The 25020-nt window shown below is 43.9% G+C and overlaps 1 protein-coding gene across 3 annotated transcripts; it reads left to right on the top strand.

Moving 5' to 3' along the window:
* The first annotated feature begins 177 nt into the window (after window positions 1–177).
* Window positions 178–23282, top strand: LOC110494724 (immunoglobulin-like and fibronectin type III domain-containing protein 1). Of its 3 annotated transcripts, none has more exons than XM_090206399.1 (24): window positions 178–429; window positions 4142–4241; window positions 4660–4782; window positions 4919–5061; window positions 5467–5566; window positions 5789–5830; window positions 5915–5960; window positions 6070–6256; window positions 6627–6740; window positions 6886–7048; window positions 7253–7525; window positions 7738–8154; window positions 14090–14214; window positions 14489–14630; window positions 14833–15126; window positions 15319–15615; window positions 15734–15913; window positions 16108–16236; window positions 16429–16737; window positions 16907–16992; window positions 17572–17764; window positions 20098–20394; window positions 21470–21796; window positions 21908–23282. In XM_090206399.1, exons 2-24 carry the CDS (start codon window positions 4190–4192, stop codon window positions 21910–21912), a joined length of 4044 nt encoding a protein of 1347 aa, XP_090062525.1. In that variant the 5' UTR covers window positions 178–429; window positions 4142–4189; the 3' UTR covers window positions 21913–23282. The 3 variants fall into 3 exon arrangements, with proteins under 3 accessions (XP_090062525.1, XP_090062526.1, XP_090062527.1); XM_090206400.1 differs by having other exon boundaries at window positions 247–429; window positions 4145–4241; XM_090206401.1 differs by lacking the exons at window positions 178–429; window positions 4142–4241; window positions 4660–4782; ... (7 more) ...; window positions 7253–7525; window positions 7738–8154 and adding an exon at window positions 13862–13987.
* Window positions 23283–25020: the final 1738 nt, after the last annotated feature.

Raw genomic sequence — 25020 nt, 5'->3', positions numbered from 1 at the left:
CACTAACCAGTTGAGGTCCATCAACAGAAGTGGAAACGGACCTTTAAAATGCAGGGTGTAGAGATGCCAGGACAGTGTTCAATTTTTGCTGCTCTGGAAGTTAATCTCATTATGACACTTCTATAACCTCTTTTTAAAAGCATACTCTATAATAACAAGCCCGGTCCAATGTCTAGCGGGTATCTTCGCTTTGAGGGAGGAGTCAGCTATCCCTCCACTCTTGGTACATCCTTTTCAAGACCTGCAGCACTTGGGCCAAATAATGTATATGTCAGTAAGCCTATCCCCCCCCAGCAGTCACGGTGGAAGGACACGGCCAAGGCTTGCACTGAGCATCTCAAAAAGGGTTTATTGCCTCTCAAAACGAAGACACCACACTCAAGTATAAGAAGGACTGTGGGTAGAAGGAGCAGAGAGGAGAGAGAACAAGTAAGTCCATTCCCTGGGCACAGGGTGAGGGGCTAAATGTCAACATGTGGGCATGATAATAATTCAAGACATATTGATTTCATTATTGATAACATCTGTTCTGTGTAATTATACTCAAATACACTATGTGTACTGTGGGTGTCTCTGCACGCCAATTGTAAATTGATCCTAAGCTTTTTAAAGGCTAATGGTATATGACGTCATTATGTCCTGTAAATAATTCATTAATGTAAGGCTGTTATGATGCAAGGTTGTACGATGATGCACGGAAGGGCATAAGGACATCTAATTGAATGCTGATGGAGAGGGAGGCACAGCATTTAATTCCCAAATAAAACATCCATTACTTAGTGATGAAAAACAAGGGTCAAAATTCAATTGAACTTGAAAACACAATTAAAAAATATATATATAATAGCGAAATGTATAGTTGTGAAATGTATAGTCCAATACTGATTGCATAGGAAAATGGCATTCATAAGCATGCAAATGGAATGTAATAAAAAACGATATGCTTACAAGTGTTTATATGATCTGGAAGCAATTGGCAGATGATGATGGTCTATTTTCAGTAATACACAGCACTCAAGTAATGTAACTAAAAGCTGAGATGCATTTTGAGCTGAAGATTAAATGAGCTTGAGATGAGCTTGAGCATTAGATGCCTTATGAGCTTAACTATGTAGTGGATGTATGATAGGTGCTCAATGGTGATATAGTGATAACTAACCAAAAGTGTGGGAATACTGATATGTTCCCAACATTTAACAGTTTGATACATCTTGTGACCGCTCTCCTCTCAAATGATCGGGGCAACTAAGAGAGGCATCTTCTAACTGTCAAGATGATGCTGTGTAGACACAAACCCCCAATGGAACTGCCCAGGCAGTAAAAAGAGACTGATTGCCACTAGACGGAGCTCGGCGTCCTAGGACATAGACCTGCCACACACCCATCTTATTTATAAATCAATCCCACAGCACAGTTGCTAGGCAGGGCTATTTTTCATCCCATACAAATATGGAAGTACAGCACAACGTAGACGATGACATTCAAACTTGCACGGCATCCTAATGGAAATCCACCTCTTGGCTTGATTACTTTACTTAGGTTGTCTCATTGACAATCCAAAAGCAAGCAAAAGTTGTTAATGAAATTCGTAAAATAAGTGCATTTGAACTCTTACAACAGTGAACTGTACAGCTAGAGAAAGAAGAGTCATGGATTGTCTCCTAGCAACAATGAAAAGGTGAAGTGTAGCTTACGTGAAAAACATTGAATTCCTTGGAAAGTCTCGTAGCAAAAATCAGAGGTGCCAGAGTAGTGAACAGGTGAAGAAGTCAGAATGAAGATGGTGAGCAAGGATTCTTGCGTAGTAAAATGTTACCTGTGGATTTAGCCTGTAGCAATGGAACACTGACAGGCGAATATATAAAATTGTTTCCAAATGTTCAAATAATATTTATACTAATTTCACATACGCAATAGCATTATATTTAGCATATATTCAAGCTCCAATGCCTTCTGTCAAAGTGGACAAACCCAATACATATATTGGCTCATGACCTGATCCTTCTTCAGAATGACATTTGCTTCTATTGACTTAAAATTGCATCAAAATTAAGTGGACATGAGCGAGGTAGTCTACAGCAACCCGTTCCATTTACAGCAAGTGACCAAGCGTCACATGTTGGTCCATGATAGATAGTTTTATGAGCTATGTGACCTATTGCATGCAAAATGAAGCAGGTCACTTGCCACAGCCTACTTTGGGCATGCTAAGTATTCTGTGATCACAGAAATTCTTTAATGTACTGTCCATCTTGAGTTACCACCTCTTGGAGCATATCATGATCCAACCACCTGCACTGGTACGTGCTAAAGTAAAAGTTGCTATATAAAAAAGAAATGTACACTGACTGCACTGTCAACTGACTGCAGTGTCAAGTATTTTTATGAGAAAGTCAGATCGTTAAGATTTCTGTGCACAAATTATAAACTGTGCAAGTTGCTTCATACCAACAAATGTATGAAACATATTATTGTGTTTAAACAGAGAAAATATAGCGTACACAGTGTTGGTATGGGTATTAGTTAAGAGTTTCATTGGATCTTGAAATGTGAACGTATGCACTAGACAATGGAGAATGCCGGTATAACTGCACTCAAACCCCCAAAATAAAAACAATCCACTTGCAAGAGTTTCCAAGGACTTTTTTTCAAGTGTCCTGCATGTCTAAATGTTAAAGACAGCGACAGGAATGCTGTATCTGTCACACTCTCCCTCCCATTCCCCCTTTTAATAGAGACCTCACCAAGAGCAAAGTTTACTCAAAATGTGTCAGCATCAGATTCCTAGGACAGAAATATTGCCTTAATCCAGCGGTTAAAGCAATGGGTAAATGGCACCCGGTGGAACCATCTGTGGAAGATTAATTGTGTGGGAGACAGATGGGGTTTCTTACTGTTACTAATAGCTGTCCAGTCCTGTGACGCCTACCATCCCACATGCTTAGTTCATATACTGAAGACATGTGCAGCAGTCTTCCTTCTTGGCCCTCAGCGAGGTCTGCGCTTCTTTGTAAGCCAAGTGATTCCTATAAACACTGTGGAATGCAGTGACCCAGAGATGACAGTCATGTCAACCAAGCCATTATTGTCAGTGTCGTGTGTATAGGTGGCAGGGAAGTCAGGCGCAGGAGAGTCAAAATGAAGTGTAAATGGAGATTTTTAATAAATGTCAACAGAACATGCTCCATAACAATAAAAGGTACAGACATGAAAAAAAACATGGGTACGAGGACCCGTCGCGCACCAACACAACAAAATAACAACACTGACAATAAAACAATCTCTGACAAAGACATGAGGGGAAACAGAGGGTTAAATACACAACAGGTAATGAATGGGATTGAAAACAGGTGTGTGGGAAGACAAAACAAAACCAATGGAAAATGAAAAATGGATCAATGATGGCTAGAAGACCGGTGACATCGAACGCCGAGCACCGCCCGAACAAGGAGAGGCAACGACTTCGGTAGAAGTCGTGACAATTATGTACTGTAGGGTCCAGAGACTGTTTATGATAAACATTGTTGATCACACTAAATCAAAAAATGATATTTGGTATTCTTACATTGTCCCATTAGGAAGGTCTTCAGTTTATCTCAGGGTACCACTGTGTATTCACAATGGTATTCATGCAATATGTATACAAAATCAACACAGTTGATAGGTAGGTTAACCAGTTCGCCAACCATGGTACATTAGCCGGTTACGCTTATTGGTTAAATGGTTCATTTGTGTAATGTTATTTTAGCTTGCTGCTTCATATTTATTTAACCAAGCAAATCAGTTAAGAACAAATTCTTATTGACAATGACGGCCTACCCCGTCCAAACCCTAACCTGGATGATGCTGGGTCAATTGTACGTCGCTCTATGGGACTCACGGCTGGTTGTGATACAGCCTGGAATCAAACCATGGTCTGTAGTGACACCTCTAGCACTGAGATGCAGTGCCTTTAGAGCGCAGCACCACTCGGGAGCCCCCTGTATGTTGTATGTCATTCCAGGAGCACAGTAAGCTAGATGGTGTTTGTTAAGCGATTAAAAAATATCTTATTGGACATCCCTACTTGGTTCACAACTTGATTCCAAACAAAAAACAGGATCTTGTTAACTTGATTTGAAAAACATGTTCTCTATTTCAGTAGCAGAGAACCATCTGAAAATCTGGCAAAACTGCTATCCATAGCAAGATGAAATTCGTCAAGAAAACTAAAGACGAGGAGCCAACTGCTCCAGGGCAGGGTAAGTCATATATTTTTTTTCTAAACTAATGTTTAAAAAAAAACATCTTTATTTAACTAGGCAAGTCAATTTAGAACAAATTCCTATTTACAGTAACAGCCTACCAAGAGGCAAAAGGGACAGGGGCTGGGATAAAAATGTATAACGTAGGACAAAACACACATCATGACAAGAGAGACACCACAACACTACATGGAGAGACCGAAGACAACAACACAACATGGCAGCAGCACAAACATGACATGTTTTCTAAACATAATATACTTTTTTTTATCAAATCGTAACTAATCAATGTAAATGTTCATATAACAATGAATAAATCAAGTATCTTTTCGGTTTCGGATTATTCCTGTAAGACTATTGTGATGTACTGTATATGTGTATGTTTAATCCTGCTCTTTGTCCTACATCCCTCTAGTGGCAATCAAAAAGAGATCCAGAGTCCCTGGGGTCATGATTACACAGTTTGTGGAGGAGCTTCCTGTGGGCATGACCACCCCTGATTTCACCCTCAAACCCATCGCTTCGACTATTCAGGAAGGTATGGTTCATATATCAAACCACAATGACAATGTGAGATTGAACTAAAGTCTTTAAATTGCAAATATTTTCTTGGTCCTTGCTTGAAATTCTACTGAGTTGACATTAACTGTGTTTTATTGCATTATTTTATAAAGGGAAATGTGCTGTTTTCAAAGCAATTGTGTCTGGTAATCCGACACCAAGTGTGCATTGGACAAGAAGTAATGGAGAAGTAACAGAACCAAAGAGATACAAAATGGTATCTGATCCAGCCACGCCTTATGAGCACTACATAGAGGTGAGTCAACACACTAGTATTGGAGAGGAGCAACAATTTACAGTGACACCTTTTTTGTATTTCTAAACAACCTCAATGGATCTGAAACAACCTGATTTCCACCTTACGTAATAGCAACCAGAGGCTGAAAAAAAAAAATGTTGGCTGCAATGAGGACTAAATGAGGACTAGCGAGCGATAAATCGCTGGCCAATGTTGACTGCAATTGAGATCAGCTGTGTTATTTTCGATGGTTTAACAAGAGATCAGCTGGTTACAATTAGCCCAGCTCTTTTACAAACATATATTTTTTCACTGTGGCCGTTGTTCTTCTTCTTTGCCTTCGTCCCCAATCTGGGGTGACTTAACTGACGCTAACAAATGTTGTTCCAAATGGCAATACTCTTGCTCAATTTGTGTTCACAGATGCCGGAAGTATCTCCAGAACAAGCTGATACCTACAAATGCTTTGCCACCAATGAGTATGGAAAAGCTGTGGTCACCGCTAACCTCAATGTAATTGAAAGTGAGGACACCATTACCCCTGGGTTGATATACGGCGCTAAACCTGGTTACATCTCATAACTGAGTCTTGAACAAGAGAAACATCATGTTACGTTAAATACTGTAGATCCTTAACAAAACACTGGCAGGCACATATCCTCAGGATCTAAGCCAGACAAACTATAATTGATTCGATTGATCTTAATTAACCAAATCATCTAATGAACCATCTCTTGCCTTTCAGTGGGTTATAAGAAGGGCAAGGCTATGAAAGATGCACGAGCAGGTCAGTCACTGAATTTCAATCACAAAACAAGGTTTTAGTGACATTAACTGTACAAAATAACGTAAAAGTTCAATCTCAATTTAGCTGCTGTGAAGCCACCTGAAGATTTCAAAAATCTCCTAACAAAAGCGTAAGACAATACTAGAAAAACAATCAATCATAGCTAGGTTCTAGATCCTAATTCTACCATAATAGTTTTGACGCGTGAATGAGATACAGTTGTATTCTTCTTGTTTAAGGGTTGTAGAATCAGACAAAGATGACAAAAAAGAGGGAGAAATCGATCCAAGGTTTTGGGATGTGTTGATGAGTGCCGACAAGAAAGACTATGAGAAAATCTGTGCTGAGTTTGGAGTCACTAACTTCCGCTGGATGCTGAAGACACTGAATGCGAAGAAGGTTGAGAGGGAGGAAGAACAAGCAAAGGTTTGCCTGAATCAGAGATAGTCAAAGATAATAAAAATGCCTGTATGTAGCTTAAGTTTTTTTTTACATTTTAGTAATTTACAGTAGCAGACGCTCTTATCCAGAGCGACTTACAGGAGCAATTAGGGTTAAGTGCCTTGCTCAACGGCATATCGACCGATTTTTCTCCTAGTCAGCTCGGGGATTCAAATCAGCAACCTTTCGGTTACTGGCCCAAACTCTTAACGGTTAGGCTACCTGCCGCCCAGCATTTACTAGTATGTGAAAGTGAGGTGTTTATTCCTCTTACATACACTGTTGTATTCCAAAATTAACAGTAACTGAATATCACCAACATCAATACCAGTGAATGTGTTTTTTGCTCCTACAGTATGTTGAAAAGCTCTGCAATCTGAAACACATTGAAGTAAAACCTGGTGGAGGTGCAGAGTTTGAATTTGAGATGTCGCTTAAAGACCCCAACGTCAAGATCTTCCTGTTCAAGGTGAGAATGGTGTGAAATACACACTGTTATATGCATTGTAACAACAATGCATATAACAGTCATTTTAGAATGACTAATAGATGTCTTTACATTAAATGTGTTTTTTGTATGCATTAATTAAGACTGACAATGTGTTTTTATACAGAATGGAGTAATGGTTCCGTTCAGTGTCGAAACAGAAGAGAAGCATTTTCTTAAGAAAACGGGAAGAAAATTTACATTTGGCATTAAGGATCTTGCTGGAGATGATGAAGGATTGTACCAAGTGATGGTGGAGGGGGTACTTATCTTCTCAACTGACTTCAAAGGTGGGATGTCTTCAATTTATTCTCTGTTTAATAATTTCCCATTTCATATAGGCTAACAATCCCTAAGACCAACAAAATTCCCTCAGGTTAGCCGGTATGCAAAGATGAATGTCTGTTCAATATCAGCCAAAACAAAAAAGGAACATGTAATGTTGTCATTTTGTTCCAGATAAAGTATTTCTTCCAAATTTGTATTTTATTCAGTTCCAATGGTGGATTTCCTGGTCAAAATTCAGGAAGTGAAGGCCACGGAGAGAGAGGATGCCGTGTTTGAATGTGTCCTGTCATCACCCATGTCAAAGATTCAATGGACGGGGAGGAATCAACCGTGTGAACAAGGGGACAAGTTTGACATTGAAGTGTCAGAGGACATGCTCATTCATAGCTTGGTTGTGAAGGACTGTGCGAAACTGGATGGTGGTATCTATTCAGTATGTGCAGGGATCAAGTCTTGCAATGCCTTTCTTGTTGTGGAGGGTAAGGAGATGACGTTTCAAACACAAAAAGTGTTGCTAAGTCATGTGACTCTTACTTGTGTAAGGGCATATAATGTCAAATATATGCCACTTGTTAAGTAAATTGATCAATATTAATCAAACATTATCCATATCAGACAGTACAAATGCAAAACATTGACAATCTTTACTAACCTATAACTCTACCTATGTTCTTATTTGCCCACGCTCCAGTTGATAGCGATCCAGCCACCAAGGGGAAAAAGAAAGTCCGCAAAACAACTCGAGCTGGTGGGGGAGAGGTAGACTTGGCTAAAATAGCTGCAGAGCAGAAAGCTAAGCTGGACAAAGAGAGAGATGAGAGAATGGAGTTGGCGAAGCAGATTAAGGCAGACATGGACGCTAAGGCAGCAGGAGCGCCAGAACCAGAGCCGGAGAACAAGGACAAGAAGGAAGAGCCTGAGCCTGTGGAAGAGAATATGGAAGAGCTTGGAGATGAAGAGATACCAGTTGAAAAGAAGAAGAAAGAGCCTGGAGACGAAGAGATACCATTTGAGGAGAATAACAAAGAGCCTGGAGACGAAGACACACCAGTTGAAAAGAAGAAGAAAAGAGGGAGAACAGGTCCACTGATCCCAGACACCATCATAGGTAAGAGGTTTCAAGGTGTTCAATGAAAACAGGTCCACTGATCCCAGACACCATCATAGGTAAAAGGTTTCAAGGTGTTCAATGAAAACAGGTCCACTGATCCCAGACACCATCATAGGTAAGAGGTTTCAAGGTGTTCAATGAAAACAGGTCCACTGATCCCAGACACCATCATAGGTAAGAGGTTTAAAGGTGTTCAATGAAAACAGGTCCACTGATCCCAGACACCATCATAGGTAAGAGGTTTCAAGGTGTTCAATGAAAACAGGTCCAATGATCCCAGACACCATCATAGGTAAGAGGTTTCAAGGTGTTCAATGAAAACAGGTCCACTGATCCCAGACACCATCATAGGTAAGAGGTTTCTGTCATGTATTGTCATGTTGTGTCTTTCTGTCCTTTCCTTTCACCCTGTCTCCCTCTGCTGGTCGTACTAGGTTACCGTTTCTGTCCCTCTTTCCCCCAGCTGTTCCTTGTCTTCTCTGACTACCTCATTCACCCCTTTTCCCACCTGTTCCCTTTTTCCCTCTGATTAGGTCCCTATATCTCTCTCTGTTTCTGCTCCTGTCTTTGTCGGATTCTTGTTTGTGTGTCTCATGCCTGAACCAGACTATCATCGTGTTTGCTGCAACCTTGTCCTGTCCTGTCGGAATCTACCTGTCCATCTGAGCCCACGTGTGTTCATCATTAAAGAAACTCTGTTTGTTAATTCGCTTTTGGGTCCTCATTGACGCACCTGACAGAAGAATCCGACCAAGAATGGACCCAGCGACTTCGGATCCTCTCCACTCAGCCGTCGAGATCCAGGGAGCGATGCTAGGCAGACACGAGCAGGAATTGTCTGCTGCTCGACATGCCGTTGAGACCCTGGCCACCCAAGTCTCCAACCTCACAGAACAGGTTCACCATCTCCGCCTCGATCCACCGGCCACTTCCAGGGCTTTCGAATCTCCGGAGCCCAGAATCAATAACCCGCCGTGTTACTCTGGGGAGCCCACTGAATGCCGCTCGTTCCTCACCCAGTGTGATATTGTGTTTTCTCTCCAGCCCAACACTTACGCCAGGAGCACTGCTCGTGTCGCCTACGTCATATCTCTCCTTACTGGACGGGCTCGTGAGTGGGGCACGGCAATCTGGGAGGCAAGGGCTGAGTGTACTAACCAGTATCAGGACTTTAAGGAGGAGATGATACGGGTTTTTGATCGATCTGTTTTTGGGGAGGAGGCTTCCAGGGCCCTGTCTTCCCTATGTCAAGGCAATCGATCCATAACAGACTACTCTATTGAGTTTCGCACTCTTGCTGCCTCCAGTGGCTGGAACGAGCCGGCTTTGCTCGCTCGTCTTCTGGAGGGTCTCCGCGCAGAGGTAAAGGATGAGATTCTCTCCCGGGAGGTTCCTTCCAGCGTGGATTCCTTGATTGAACTCGCTATTCGCATTGAGCGACGGGTTGATCTTCGTCACCGAGCTCGTGGAAAGGAGCTCGCGTTCTCCGTTGCCCCCCTCTCCGCATCACTACCATCTTCCTCTGCCGGCTCGGGAGCTGAGCCTATGCAGCTGGGAGGTATCCGCATCTCGACTAAGGAGAGGGAACGGAGAATCACCAACCGCCTCTGTCTCTATTGCGGTTCTGCTGGTCATTTTGTCACTTCATGTCCAGTAAAAGCCAGAGCTCATCAGTAAGCGGAGGGCTACTGGTGAGCGCTACTACTCCTGTCTCTCCTTCAAGATCCTGCACTACCTTGTCGGTCCATCTACGCTGGACCGGTTCGTCAGCTTCCTGCAGTGCCTTAATAGACTCTGGGGCGGAGGGCTGTTTTATGGACGAGACCTGGGCTCGGGATCATGACATTCCTCTCAGACAGTTAAGGGAGTCCACGGCCTTGTTCGCCCTGGATGGTAGTCCTCTCCCCAGGATTCAGCGTGAGACGCTACCTTTAACCCTCACTGTTTCTGGTAATCATAGCGAAACCATTTCTTTTTTAATTTTTCGTTCACCTTTTACACCTGTTGTTTTGGGCCATCCCTGGCTAGTTTGTCATAATCCTTCCATTAATTGGTCTAGTAATTCTATCCTCTCCTGGAACGTCTCTTGTCATGTGAAATGTTTAATGTCTGCTATCCCTCCTGTTTCCTCTGTCTCTTCTTCACAGGAGGAGCCTGGTGATTTGACAGGGGTGCCGGAGGAATATCACGATCTGCGCACGGTGTTCAGTCGGTCCAGGGCCACCTCTCTTCCTCCACACCGGTCGTATGATTGTAGTATTGATCTCCTTCCGGGAACCACTCCCCCCCGGGGTAGACTATACTCTCTGTCGGCTCCCGAACGTAAGGCTCTCGAGGATTATTTGTCTGTAGCTCTTGACGCCGGTACCATAGTCCCCTCCTCCTCTCCCGCCGGAGCGGGGTTTTTTTTTGTCAAGAAGAAGGACGGGTCTCTGCGCCCCTGCATAGATTATCGAGGGCTGAATGACATAACAGTGAAGAATCGTTATCCGCTTCCTCTTATGTCTTCAGCCTTCGAGATCCTGCAGGGAGCCAGGTTTTTCACTAAGTTGGACCTTCGTAACGCTTACCATCTCGTGCGCATCAGGGAGGGGGACGAGTGGAAGACGGCGTTTAACACTCCGTTAGGGCACTTTGAATACCGGGTTCTTCCTTTCGGCCTCGCTAACGCTCCAGCTGTCTTTCAGGCATTAGTCAATGATGTCCTGAGAGACATGCTGAACATCTTTGTTTTCGTTTACCTTGACGATATCCTGATTTTTTCACCGTCACTCCAGATTCATGTTCAGCACGTTCGACGTGTCCTCCAGCGCCTTTTAGAGAATTGTCTTTTTGTGAAGGCTGAGAAGTGCACTTTTCATGCCTCCTCCGTCACATTTCTCGGTTCTGTTATTTCCGCTGAAGGCATTTATTTTTTTTTTTTTTTTTTTTTTTTTGACCTTTATTTTACTAGGCAAGTCAGTTAAGAACAAATTCTTATTTTCAATGACGGCCTAGGAACAGTGGGTTAACTGCCTGTTCAGGGGCAGAACGACAGATTTGTACCTTGTCAGCTCGGGGATTTGAACTTGCAACCTTTCGGTTACTAGTCCAACACTCTAACCACTAGGCTACGCTGCCGCCCCATTAAGATGGATCCCGCTAAGGTCCAAGCTGTCATTGATTGGCCAGCCCCTAAGTCACGCGTCGAGCTGCAGCGCTTTCTCGGCTTCGCGAACTTCTATCGTCGTTTCATCCGTAATTTCGGTCAGGTGGCAGCTCCTCTCACAGCCCTTACTTCTGTCAAGACGTGCTTTAAGTGGTCCGTTTCCGCCCAGGGAGCTTTTGATCTCCTCAAGAATCGTTTTACATCCGCTCCTATCCTTGTTACACCTGACGTCTCTAGACAGTTCGTTGTCGAGGTTGACGCGTCAGAGGTGGGCGTGGGAGCCATTCTTTCTCAGCGCTCCCTCTCTGACGACAAGGTCCACCCATGCGCGTATTTTTCTCATCGCCTGTCGCCGTCGGAACGTAACTATGATGTGGGAAACCGCGAACTGCTCGCCATCCGGTTAGCCCTAGGCGAATGGCGACAGTGGTTGGAGGGGGCGACCGTTCCTTTTGTCGTTTGGACTGACCATAGGAACCTTGAGTACATCCGTTCTGCCAAACGACTTAATGCGCGTCAGGCGCGTTGGGCGCTGTTTTTCGCTCGTTTCGAGTTCGTGATTTCTTATCGTCCGGGCTCTAAGAACACCAAGCCTGATGCTTTATCTCGTCTCTTCAGTTCTTCAGTAGCCTCCACTGACCCCGAGGGGATTCTCCCTGAGGGGCGTGTTGTCGGGTTGACTGTCTGGGGAATTGAGAGGCAGGTAAAGCAAGCGCTCACTCACACTCCGTCGCCGCGCGCTTGTCCTAGGAACCTTCTTTTCGTTCCCGTTCCTACTCGTCTGGCCGTTCTTCAGTGGGCTCACTCTGCCAAGTTAGCCGGCCACCCTGGCGTTCGGGGTACGCTTGCTTCCATTCGCCAGCGTTTTTGGTGGCCCACCCGGGAGCATGACACGCGTCGTTTCGTGGCTGCTTGTTCGGTCTGCGCGCAGACTAAGTCCGGTAACTCCCCTCCTGCCGGCCGTCTCAGGCCGCTTCCCATTCCCTCTCGACCGTGGTCTCACATCGCCTTAGATTTTGTCACCGGACTGCCTTCGTCAGCGGGGAAGACTGTTATTCTTACGGTTGTCGATAGGTTCTCTAAGGCGGCTCATTTCATTCCCCTTGCTAAGCTTCCTTCTGCTAAAGAGACGGCACAAATCATCATCGAGAATGTTTTCAGAATTCATGGCCTTCCGTCAGACGTCGTTTCGGACAGACGTCCGCAATTCACGTCTCAATTTTGGAGGGAGTTTTGCCGTTTGATTGGGGCTTCCGTCAGTCTCTCTTCCGGCTTTCACCCCCAGTCTAACGGTCAAGCAGAACGGGCCAATCAGACTATTGGTCGCATCTTACGCAGTCTTTCTTTTCGCAACCCTGCGTCTTGGTCAGAACAGCTCCCCTGGGCAGAATACGCCCACAACTCGCTTCCTTCGTCTGCGACCGGGCTATCTCCTTTTCAGAGTAGCCTCGGGTACCAGCCTCCGCTGTTCTCATCTCAGTTCGCCGAGTCCAGCGTCCCCTCCGCTCAGGCTTTTGTCCAACGTTGCGAGCGCACCTGGAAGAGGGTCAGGTCTGCACTTTGCCGTTATAGGACGCAGACTGTGAGGGCTGCTAATAAGCGTAGAACTAAGAGTCCTAGATATTGTCGCGGTCAGAGAGTTTGGCTCTCCACTCAGAACCTTCCCCTTAAGACGGCTTCTCGCAAGTTGACCCCGCGGTTCATTGGTCCGTTCCGTATTTCTCGGGTCATTAATCCTGTCGCAGTTCGACTTCTTCTTCCGCGATACCTTCGTCGGGTCCACCCGGTCTTCCATGTCTCCTGTATCAAGCCCGTTCTTCGCGCCCCCGCTCGTCTTCCCCCCCCCCCCATCCTTGTCGAGGGCGCACCCATCTACAGGGTCCGTAGGATTTTGGACATGCGTCCTCGGGGCCGTGGTCACCAGTACCTCGTAGATTGGGAGGGGTACGGTCCTGAGGAGAGGAGTTGGGTTCCCTCTCGGGACGTGCTGGACCGTGCGCTGATCGAGGATTTCCTCCGTTGCCGCCAGGTTTCCTCCTCGAGTGCGCCAGGAGGCGCTCGGTGAGTGGGGGGGTACTGTCATGTATTGTCATGTTGTGTCTTTCTGTCCTTTCCTTTCACCCTGTCTCCCTCTGCTGGTCGTACTAGGTTACCGTTTCTGTCCCTCTTTCCCCCAGCTGTTCCTTGTCTTCTCTGACTACCTCATTCACCCCTTTTCCCACCTGTTCCCTTTTTCCCTCTGATTAGGTCCCTATATCTCTCTCTGTTTCTGCTCCTGTCTTTGTCGGATTCTTGTTTGTGTGTCTCATGCCTGAACCAGACTATCATCGTGTTTGCTGCAACCTTGTCCTGTCCTGTCGGAATCTACCTGTCCATCTGAGCCCACGTGTGTTCATCATTAAAGAAACTCTGTTTGTTAATTCGCTTTTGGGTCCTCATTCACGCACCTGACAGTTTCAAGGTGTTCAATGAAAACAGGTCCACTGATCCCAGACACCATCATAGGTAAGAGGTTTCAAGGTGTTCAATGAAAACAGGTCCACTGATCCCAGACACCATCATAGGTAAGAGGTTTCAAGGTGTTCAATGAAAACAGGTCCACTGATCCCAGACACCATCATAGGTAAGAGGTTTCAAGGTGTTCAATGAAAACAGGTCCACTGATCCCAGACACCATCATAGGTAAGAGGTTTCACAGTGTTCAATGATTTGTAATGTCCAGGCATCACATTCACACTACATCATCTTCCTAACCAATTGACTACGACTTGATGTATCTTCTAGACCCAGGAGTGCACTTTACCAGTGGATTGTCAGACATCAGTGTTAATATGGGCAACAGAGGTGAACTGGAGTGTAAACTGAGCAGTGAAAACTGTGAAGGAATCTGGTACAAAGATGGAGAAGAGGTGAGTTAGAAAACCGGAAGTAACTATAAACATCAGTCGTCAGATTTGATTTGGAAATCATAAATGCAATACTCTTCAAAAATTGAATCTCAAATCCAACTTGTTTTTGCCGTCTTGTTTAGTCAACTACTACAGCAGGTAAGTTCTGTTCAGTGTGAAACTGCGAAATACAAAAATATTGCAGAGACTAAATGCAGGAAAAGTAATAATTGAGCTGCAACAGCGCATGCAGTTCTTTACAGGTCTAAACAGTACTTTGTTTGTTTCCTTCCAGATAGAAGCATCAGATGATATTGAGATGAAACATGATGGGGCCTTTCACAGGCTTATACTGAAGAACTGCAAGGAGGAAGATTCTGGCAAATACCGATTTGAAGCTGATGGACGTAAAACAGAGTCCATGCTCATTGTAGAGGGTAAATGAATCCATCCATCCATCCATCTTTTTAAATAATTAATGGAAACGTTGAGGCAGTTGAACTGAAGTTCAATATTAGTATTGAGTGAAAGCAGCATTCTATGAAGATGGACATACAATGCCAAGTTAACTAAGATATATTGTAGCTACTATAAGTACTGCATTTGTGCTATTAAATGTATGTGCCATCTGTGTTCCAGATCCACCCAGAGTAAACCCAGATGACCTGGCTGATTTCTCAAAGCCCGTCATAATAAAGGTTGGCCAGAGCGCTACCTTCAAGCTGTCTTTTATGGGTCGTGACCCAATGAAGATCTATTGGTACAACGAAGGTGAGGAGTTGGTGGAGGACAAACACATCAATATTGAGAAGTCGCTCACACACAGTCGCCTCCTCCTCAGCAAGTGCCAGCGGAAAGCCACAGGAGAAATCAAGATCAAGATCAAAAATGAATGTGGAACCATTGAGGGCATATCCAGGTTGATTGTGCTGGGTCAGTGGGATGATTTTAATATATTTACAATGTTGCTATGACAATCCTTTGTGCTTGCCTGAATGAAACATCAGGGTGTCTCCACCTTTAACACAATATTGTCAATACAGCTTCTAGCTTCATACACAACATTATCTAGGATAACATAAGGCTAACTGGAGTATCATTAAACTCCCCTATATCTATTCACAGACAGACCAAGCCCTGCCCTAGGACCTGTGGAGATTATTGAAGCTTCTTCGGCTGTACTTGACTTTAAATGGAGGCCTCCCAAAGACAATGGTGGCTCTCCTGTGATCAACTACATCCTGGAACGACAGCAGCTGGGCCGTAACTCCTGGATGAAGCTGGGTCAGATCCCTGGAGAGCCCAAATACAGGGACACCGATGTAGACCATGGAAGGAAGTACTGCTACCATATCAGGGCTGTGACTGAGCAGGGCATAAGTGAAATGATGGAGACAGATGACATCCAGGCCGGTACAAGAGGTAATGCATAATATGTCACCAGAATGCAAAATGTAGCTGTTGAATTAGGGTTCTCTCTTTCTCCCAATGGAGGACGCCATCAGACCTCCAAAATGTACTTTTTTCCCTTGTTACCTAGCATATCCCGGACAACCTTCCTCACCCAAAGTGATCAGTGCCTTTGCAAACTGCATCAATCTGGAATGGGTTCCCCCTTCCAACACTGGAGGAACTAATATTCTAGGTTACCATCTGGAGAAACGCAAGAAGGGCAGCAATCTATGGGGTTCAATCAACAATGTGAAAGAGCCAATCAAAGGTGTGGCCCTTTCAATACTTGGTTCATCATCCAAGTGTCTTTCCGTATTTATTTTGTTCTAATTGCATTCCATACCAGTACACAACCTGATTTCTACATTGCTGTAAATACAACCATACTGTCAAAGTGATGAAACAATAAAGAAATATTTTGATGCCTTCATTATCTATTTTTTGTCACACCCATACTTTCAGGTCAAGGGATTGCAGTGAAAGACGTTATTGAGGGAATAGAGTATGAGTTCCGTGTTGCAGCTATCAACATATCTGGTGCTGGAGAGCCAAGTACCCCCTCTGAATTTGTTATTGCAAGAGACCCAAAGAGTAAGTAATCTGATCTGTTTTATTCTGAGATAGCGAGGACAAACTCTGAAAATCAGTCATCATTTGATAATACAACACGTCATTTGACTGGTAAATAAGGCATAACATTACAGTTCAAATATAAAGTATGTTTATGAGCAGCTGTCGCAAACAGTATATTCTACTCACCCCTGAAATCATTTGCCCTTTCAGAGCCCCCCGGTCAAATCAATGACCTGAAGGTGACAGACTCCACCTACACCACCTTGTCCCTGGGTTGGACTAAACCCATAGAGGAGGAAGGGGTCCAAGATGAAGCCAAGGGATACTTTGTGGAGATCAGACCAGCAGCAAACCCAGAGTGGGACCGCTGTAACAATAACCCCATCATCATTACCTCCTATAACATTTTGGGTCTTAAGTCAATGGCCATGTACTGGGTGAGAGTGATTGCCACCAACGACGGGGGAGAAGGGGAGCCCAAAGGCTTGGACAACTACATCATTGCAATGCCCCCCCCAGGTGAGTGACACCAATTTGTCAACATTGATCATGATAGTAGTTCTAAGACTGAAACACAGAACGAAAACCTAAAACCTGGAGTGATTATACACATATTATTATATTCACATTCTTATCTTATTTCAAGCTTTATACGTTTTTTAAAATATAATTTCCTCGTTTCTCATAGTGAGACCACATTTCACTGATCGCAAAATGAAGAGCTTCATGGTTGTGAGAGCCGGGAATTCTGCTCGAATCAACATCAACTTTGTGGTCAGCAAAATCTTGTGCATGTAAACAATGCCTTATTGGGTCTTACATCGGAATGACCAGTTTCTAAGGCAAATTACAGAACTCAGTCTGCTATTCCGTGTAAGTGTGATACTCTGTGACCTAGAATGTGTTGCGATGGTGCAGACATACAAAATCAGAGCAACAAATGCTGTAATGAAATGAGATGGATGTTAACAGAGATACTTACAAAAGTGGCTTGCTCATTGTAGACACATTCACTTATCCTTTTATTGCCGTGGGCTAAATCCCGGCCACCGAGTGATTCTTGGTAGTCTTAGACAAATCTACTTTGAAACAAAGGTATACGCCTCACACACAGGATTATGTGTTAAAATAAAGACATCTGTACCATGTCAGATATACAGTATGCATTAAGTTTTAAGTTTGTATCCCAATATTACACTTTAAATACAGTATATCACAGAAGACTGAAATATTTGTCAGGTTTTTTGGAATATTCCACCCATGAGGCCAAGAATTTAGCTTTTGGTCGTTGTCTGCAGGAAAGGGCTACACTACCAAACAAACTCATCTGTCTATTTCTATGTCTTTTGGTAGGCTTCTCCTATGCCAAACATAACGTGGCTAAAGGATGGGATGCCAGTATCAAAACTTGTAACAATTAGCAACTCCGATAATACATCCCAGCTCCTAATCTCCACATCTGAGCGTCCCGACACAGGAATCTACACCATCATTGTCAAGAACATGGTTGGTCAGGAGACCTTCAGTATCGAGATCAGAGTCACAGGTATAATCATACAAGCAAGACATTCCACTAAATATTGACAGTGAGTGGTGGAAAGTGAGTGTTACTGACAGTGAGTGTTACTGACAGTGAGTGGTATTGACAGTGAGTGGTATTGACAGTGAGTGTTACTGACAGTGAGTGTTACTGACAGTGAGTGGTATTGACAGTGATGGTATTGACAGTGATGGTATTGACAGTGAGTGGTATTGACAGTGAGTGGTACTGACAGTGATGGTATTGACAGTGAGTGGTACTGACAGTGATGGTATTGACAGTGAGTGGTATTGACAGTGATGGTATTGACAGTGAGTGGTATTGACAGTGAGTGTTACTGACAGTGAGTGGTATTGGCAGTGAGTGGTAATGGCAGTGAGTGGTGGAAAGTGAGTGTTACTGACAGTGAGTGGTATTGACAGTGAGTGGTATTGGCAGTGAGTGGTAATGGCAGTGAGTGTTACTGGCAGTGAGTGTTACTGACAGTGAGTGTTACTGACAGTGAGTGGTATTGACAGTGAGTGGTATTGGCAGTGAGTGGTAATGGCAGTGAGTGTTACTGGCAGTGAGTGTTACTGACAGTGAGTGTTACTGACAGTGAGTGGTATTGACAGTGAGTGGTATTGGCAGTGAGTGGTAATGGCAGTGAGTGTTACTGGCAGTGAGTGTTACTGACAGTGAGTGGTATTGACAGTGAGTGTTACTGACAGTGAGTGGTATTGGCAGTGAGTGGTAATGGCAGTGAGTGGTGGAAAGTGAGTGTTACTGACAGTGAGTGGTATTGACAGTGAGTGGTATTGGCAGTGAGTGGTAATGGCAGTGAGTGTTACTGGCAGTGAGTGTTACTGACAGTGAGTGTTACTGACAGTGAGTGTTACTGACAGTGAGTGGTACTGACAGTGAGTGGTATTGACAGTGAGTGGTATTGACAGTGAGTGGTATTGGCAGTGAGTGGTAATGGCATTGAGTGGTGGAAAGTGAGTGGTAATGGCAGTGAGTGTTACTGACAGTGAGTGTTACTGACAGTGAGTGGTATTGACAGTGAGTGGTATTGGCAGTGAGTGGTTATGGCAGTGAGTGGTGGAAAGTGAGTGGTAATGGCAGTGAGTGTACTGACAGTGAGTGTTACTGACAGTGAGTGGTATTGACAGTGAGTGGTAATGACAGTGAGTGGTATTGACAGTGAGTGGTAATGGCAGTGAGTGGTAATGACAGTGAGTGTTACTGACAGTGAGTGTTAATGACAGTGAGTGTTACTGACAGTGAGTGGTATTCACAGTCTGTGCTATTGACAGTCAGTGGTATTGACAGTCAGTGGTGGAACTCTGTAAAAGATCACTACTGTGTTTATTATCTGTCGTCTGTGGCATGAGGGGTTGTGAGGGAGGGGTGCTGTGAGATTATTTAAGATACTATTTGAAGAAGTAGGATAACACATATATTTGGAAGTTGGGCATTGACTCTGCTGTCCTAGCTTCAGGGGGAAGCTGGTTCAACCATTGGGGTGCCAGGACAGAGGAGAGCTTGGACTGGGCTAAGCAGGAGCTGCCCTAGGGCCAAAAGACCAGAAGTGTCAGGACGGAGTGCTCGGGTTGGGGTGTAGGGTTTGAGCATAGCCTGAAGTTAAGGAGGGGAATTTCCTCTTGCTGCTCCATAGGCAAGTACCATGGTCTTGTAGTGGATGCGAGCTTCGACTGGAAGCCAGTAGAGTGTGTGAAGGAGCGGGGTGACATGGGAGAAATTGGGAATGATGAACACCAAGCGGGCTGCAGCATTCTGGATAAGTTGCAAGGGTTTGATGTCACAAGCAGGGAGCCTAGCCAACAGCAAGTTGCAGTAATCCAGATGGGAGAGGACAAGTACCTGGATTAGGACATGCACCGCTTCCTGTGTGAGGTACGGTCATACTCTACGGATGTTGTAGAGCATGAGCCTGCAGGAACGAGTACTGCTTTTAAGTTTGCAGAGAACCCCAAAGTTCTTTGAACTCTGGGAGGGGGACACCATGGAGTCAACCATGATGGAGTGGGCAGGCCTTCCCTGTGAGGAAGAGAAGCTTGAGCTTCAGGTGGTGGGCCGACATCAAAGCTGAGATATCTGCCAGAGATGGGTTTCGCCAACTGGGTGTCAGAAGGGGGGAAGGAGAAAAGTAGTTGAGTGTCATCAGCACAGCAATGATAGGAGAGACCACGTGAGGATATGACGTGCTGAAAAGTGGTGTGTTCTGTAGAGTCTACTTTACAATAACAAATACATGTATTACACTGTATGTGTAATATTAAATGTACTGTACATTCAAATGAATGGTTGACGACCATGTCTCTCTTACCTGGTTCCAGATGATCCCAAGCCTCCCGGCCCAGCGGAATTGGAACAGAATGTTCCCGGAACAGTGACTGTGACCTGGACTCCCTCCCCAGATGAGAGGAGGGACGACAGGCTGCACTACATAGTGTCCAGACGAGACTCCGTCAAGCGAATGTGGCAAACTGTAGCAGACCACCTCTTCAACAACAAGTTCACAGCCCTCAACATCATGGCTGGACGAGAGTACTACTTCCGTGTCTACGCCAAAAATGACATGGGTCTCTCTGAGCCTTCTGAGTCGCCAACCTGGGGAGTGACCAAGAAAAAAGGCACGTTAAGATTGTCATGTGTCATTGTTGATTATCCAGAGAAAGAATTATAAGTCACCCTCAAGAGGAAACCAAAACAAATGTTTGTTGATTGGTAGTTACTTAAAACCTCACTAGGGTACGTGGGAACGCTAGCGTCCCACTTGGCCATCATCCAGTGAAATTGCAGGTCGCCAAATTCAAAAACAGAAATACTCATTATAAAAACTCATAAAACATACAAGTGTTATACATCAGTTTAAAGATTAACTTCTTGTTAATCAAACCACTGTGTCAGATTTCAAAAAGGCTTTACGAACAATGTTTATAATCAATCCTCATGTTGTTTTTAGCCTAAATAATCAATAATATTTAAACCGGACAATAACGTCGTCAATATAAAAGGTAAACAAGAAAGGAGTACTCTCAGTCATGCGCATGAAAAATCTCTGGGACACTGTAGGGTCCACTCATTCAGAGTGGTCTTACTCCCTCTTTTTTCAGAATACAAGCCTGAAACAATTTCTAAAGACTGTTGACATCTAGTTGAAGCCATAGGGAGTGCAATTTGAGTCCTAAATCAATGGATACAGTAATGGTATTCAATAGAAAACTACAAACATAAAATAATCCCACATCCTGGATGGATCTTTCTCAGGTTTTCGCCTGCCAAATCAGTTCTGTTATACTCACAGACATTATGTTAACAGTTTTGGAACCTTTAGAGTGTTTTCTATCCAAATCTACCAATTATATGCATGCCCTATCTTCTGGGCCTGAGTAGCAGGCAGTTTACTTTGGGCACGCTTTTCATCCGGAGGTAAAAATAGTGCCCCCTGCCCTAGTGAAGTTAACATGTTTGTCGTTTAAAGGGGAGAAGCTACAGCACACTGTGGTCTGTGACACTGTTCTGAAAAAGGTCTCAGACCAAAACCTTGTGGTCGCAGAAGTATGATACCGTAATTTGAACAACATTTCAATGAGTTTCAACAGTTTCACATTTCTCATGAATAGGCCTAAACAAAACTAAATGAAGTCATGAAAGCAATTTGAACCACTAACTGAGACTTTCCCATATTAATTGTGTTTTATCTAGATAAGTTCTCAATGGCTTTCAGCTCATTCAAGAGCCTCAACTTTGAGTCAGCGCCATCATTCTTAGTTCCACTGAAAACGCACAGCACCCCTGAGAGCTACGAGTGCTACATGAGCTGTGCTGTCAGAGGGGACCCAACACCTCATGTCACATGGTACCGCAACAATATCAGCCTCAACACCAACACCAACTATCTCATCACCAACACCTGTGGGGTCTGCTCCATGCTTATACTGAGGGTTGGAACCAAGGACACTGGAGAGTACAAAGTCATCGCAGACAATGCCTTGGGCAGGGCAGAGTGCTCCACCAAACTCACAGTCAACGGTATAAAAAATAAAATAAAAGTCTTACTGTGCTACATTGAAATATAGCATGTTAACATGATGTGTAAAATAATGTTTTTAAACTATAATCTGTCTTTTCATTATCTTTCAGAGTGAAGTGGTTCCACAGTCCTCCAGTTCTGCTCGCAAAGACTGTCAGATTGCCCAGAGCAACCAGAAACACTGCAGAGAGCTGAAATGGATGTGTGTTGATTATATCCTTAGAGAGTAGGCATGTTCTTTAGTCATCTGGTAAAAGAAGAATATCAATAGTGGTTTAAGATACAGTAGTGTGTGTTGAAAGAGATTATGTAATGACTTATTCATACTGTAAATTGGCCTGCAATGAGTTTTTCCAACTTTTGTTTGACAGAAACTTGACAATCCAATCCCAGATGTGTTCTCTTGTTGACTCTCAAAACTTAAGAGAGACAGAGGCAACAGAAAGGATTCCTATAATTTAAGACGGATGCAATTTGAAATCAATATTCCATAGGCCACTCACATGGTGTCCATTGCCTAGGCTGTCCACTGTGAACCCCCCCCCCCCCCCCTTCCATAAAATCGTCCATGGGTGCACACACCCTGGTAATGTTTTGCCAACTATTACACAGCTTCACATACCTCTTTTACTGCTAGCATGCAGTCGTGTTCTTTCGGGGGATATTGAGAGTTTAAAATGGAAGGTAATAAATTAGAAGAATTCATAGGCATGACTGAGTTTGACCTTATGTACATTTGGTCCTGGGCTGGTTTCAAGTTTCAGGAAGTGTAAACTTTCTACATGACAATGCATGGTTCTGTAGTGATTAAGCGGACAATAATTATTTTATAGCATAACAATGTAACAGGCTTTGACATTTACAAGCATACAAACTGGTGGACAAGAATAAGTTCACTGTATTTGCACTGTATTTTACAGTTGTTTTAAATACAGTAAATACAGTAATACAACATTATTAAAAGTTAAGGTGATTCCTGGAAATGTAAGTCAAATTCCTAATAGTGAAAGCAAGTTATTCTAACTGTCGGCTATTTGAGATTCAGTGTACTGTCAATCGGATTTTGAACCTAATAACTTTAAATAATTTTCCCTGCATTTAAGTAAGTAGCAACAACTGGTTATAGGCTTCCTCCCTTTCCTTTCTTTGTTTGGTAAAAATATGTAAACAACTGGGTGGAAAATGCAATGGACAGGAAATGTGGGGTGTGAGTTGATGCAGAATTGTTTTGTGAAGGAATACTTTATTAGCCCTTGACCCTGTGTGGCCCCTGAAGTAAATGCCTTCTGGAATGTCAACCTTCTCAGCTCAGCTTCCCATGCCTGTGTTCGGTCAACCTTCCTGTGTCAAACACCAACTTTTATTTTGTCGCCTGAAATATCCACAACACACAGTCAATTGTGCTTGGACCAAGCATAACTGTGTCATTGCTAAGAATACAATAAAGAATAAAGAATGACTCCTAGTGGTTTTAAGTTCCAACCAGTTCCTGTGTCCTGTGTTCTATTCCAACCAGTTCTTGTGGTCTAAGTTTCAATCCAGTTCCTGTGTTCTAAGTTCAAATCATTCATACACATATTTAGCAGATGTTAAGCATTCTTGTGTTTCTAGCTCGAAAAGTGTGGTAGTATCTAACAATTCATAACAATACACACAAATCTAAAAGTAAAATAATGTAATTAAGAAAAAATAGAAATATTAGGACGAGCAATGTCGGAGTGGCATTAACTAGAATACACTAGAATACAATATATACATATAAAATTAGTATTACAGCATGTAAACATTAAAGTGACCAGTGTTCCATTATTAAAGTGACCAGTGATTCCATGTATATGAACATAGTGCAGCAGCCTCTAAGGTGCAGGGTTGAATAACCGGGTTGTAGCTGGCTAGTGACAGTGACTAAGTTCAGAGCAGGGTACTTGGTGGAGGCCGGGCTAGTGATGTCTTTTTAAAAGTCTGATGGCCTTGAGATAGAATGGCTATTTAAAAGTCTTGTGGCCTTGAGATAGAAGCTGGTTTTCAGTCTCTCGGTCCCACATTTGATGCACCTGTTCTGAGCTCTACTTCTAGATGATAGCAGGGTGAACAGGCCGTGGCTCGGGTGGTTGATGTCCTTCATTATCTTTTTGGCCTTCCTGTGATATCGGGGGCTGTGGGTGTCCTGGAGGGCAGGCAGTGTTTCTGCCAGTAATGCGTTGGGCAGACCGCACCACCCTCTGGAGAGCCCTGCGGTTACGGGCGGTGCAGTTGTCATACCAGGTGGTGATACAGCCCGACAGAATGCTCTCAATGCATCTGTAACAGTTTGTGAGGGTCTTAGGGGTCGAATATAATTTCTTCAGCCTCCTGAGGTTGAAGAGGCTCTATTGTACCTTCTTTACCATACTGTCTGTGTGTTTGGACCATTTCAGATTTCAGTGATGTGTACACAAAGGAACTTGAAGCTTATTCCTTTCTCCATTGTGGTCCCATCGATGTGGATAGGGGTGTGCTCCCTGTGCTGTTTCCTGAAGTCCAGGATCAGCTCCTTCGTTTTGTTGACGTTGATGGAGAGGTTATTTTCCTGGCACCACTCCACCAGGGTACTCAACTCCTCCCTGTAGGCCGTCTAGTCATTGTTGGTAATTAGGCTTACTACTGTTGTGTAGTCTGCAAACTTGATGATTGAGTTGGAGGCGTGCATTGCAACGCAGTCATGGGTGAACAGGGAGTACAGGAGGGGGCTGAGCACACACCCTTGTGGGCCCCTGTGTTGATGATCAGCGAAGTGTAATTGTTTCCTACCTTCACCACCTTGGGGCGGTCCGTCAGGAAGTCCAGGACCCAGTTACACAAGGAGGGGTTCAGACCCAGGGCTCTGATCTTGATAATGAGCTTGGAGGGTATTACTTAACCTCTCTTGGGTAGGGGGCAGTATGGGCAGTAACTGCCTGTTACTCGCATATAATTGGTAGATTTGGATAGAAAACACTTGAAAGATTCTAAAACTGTTAAAATTATGTCTGTGAGCATAACAGAACTTATATGGCAGGCAAAACTCCGAGGACAAACCCCCCCCTCAAAAAATTGTTCAGACTACCACTGTTTTCAATGGCTGTCACTTTTATTATAAGGCGACATCCTCCCAGATTGCAGTTCCTAGGGCTTCCACTAGATGTCAACAGTCTTTAGAAAGAGTTTCAGTCTGGTTTTTGGAAAAATGAGCAAGAAATTGTAG

Source organism: Oncorhynchus mykiss, chromosome 17, assembly GCF_057628025.1.
Source record: "Oncorhynchus mykiss isolate SJ-2025 chromosome 17, ASM5762802v1, whole genome shotgun sequence".
NCBI classification, from domain to species: Eukaryota; Metazoa; Chordata; class Actinopteri; order Salmoniformes; family Salmonidae; genus Oncorhynchus; species Oncorhynchus mykiss.
Note: the sequence above shows the minus strand (reverse complement) of the source record. Positions and strands in the feature narration are given on the sequence as shown.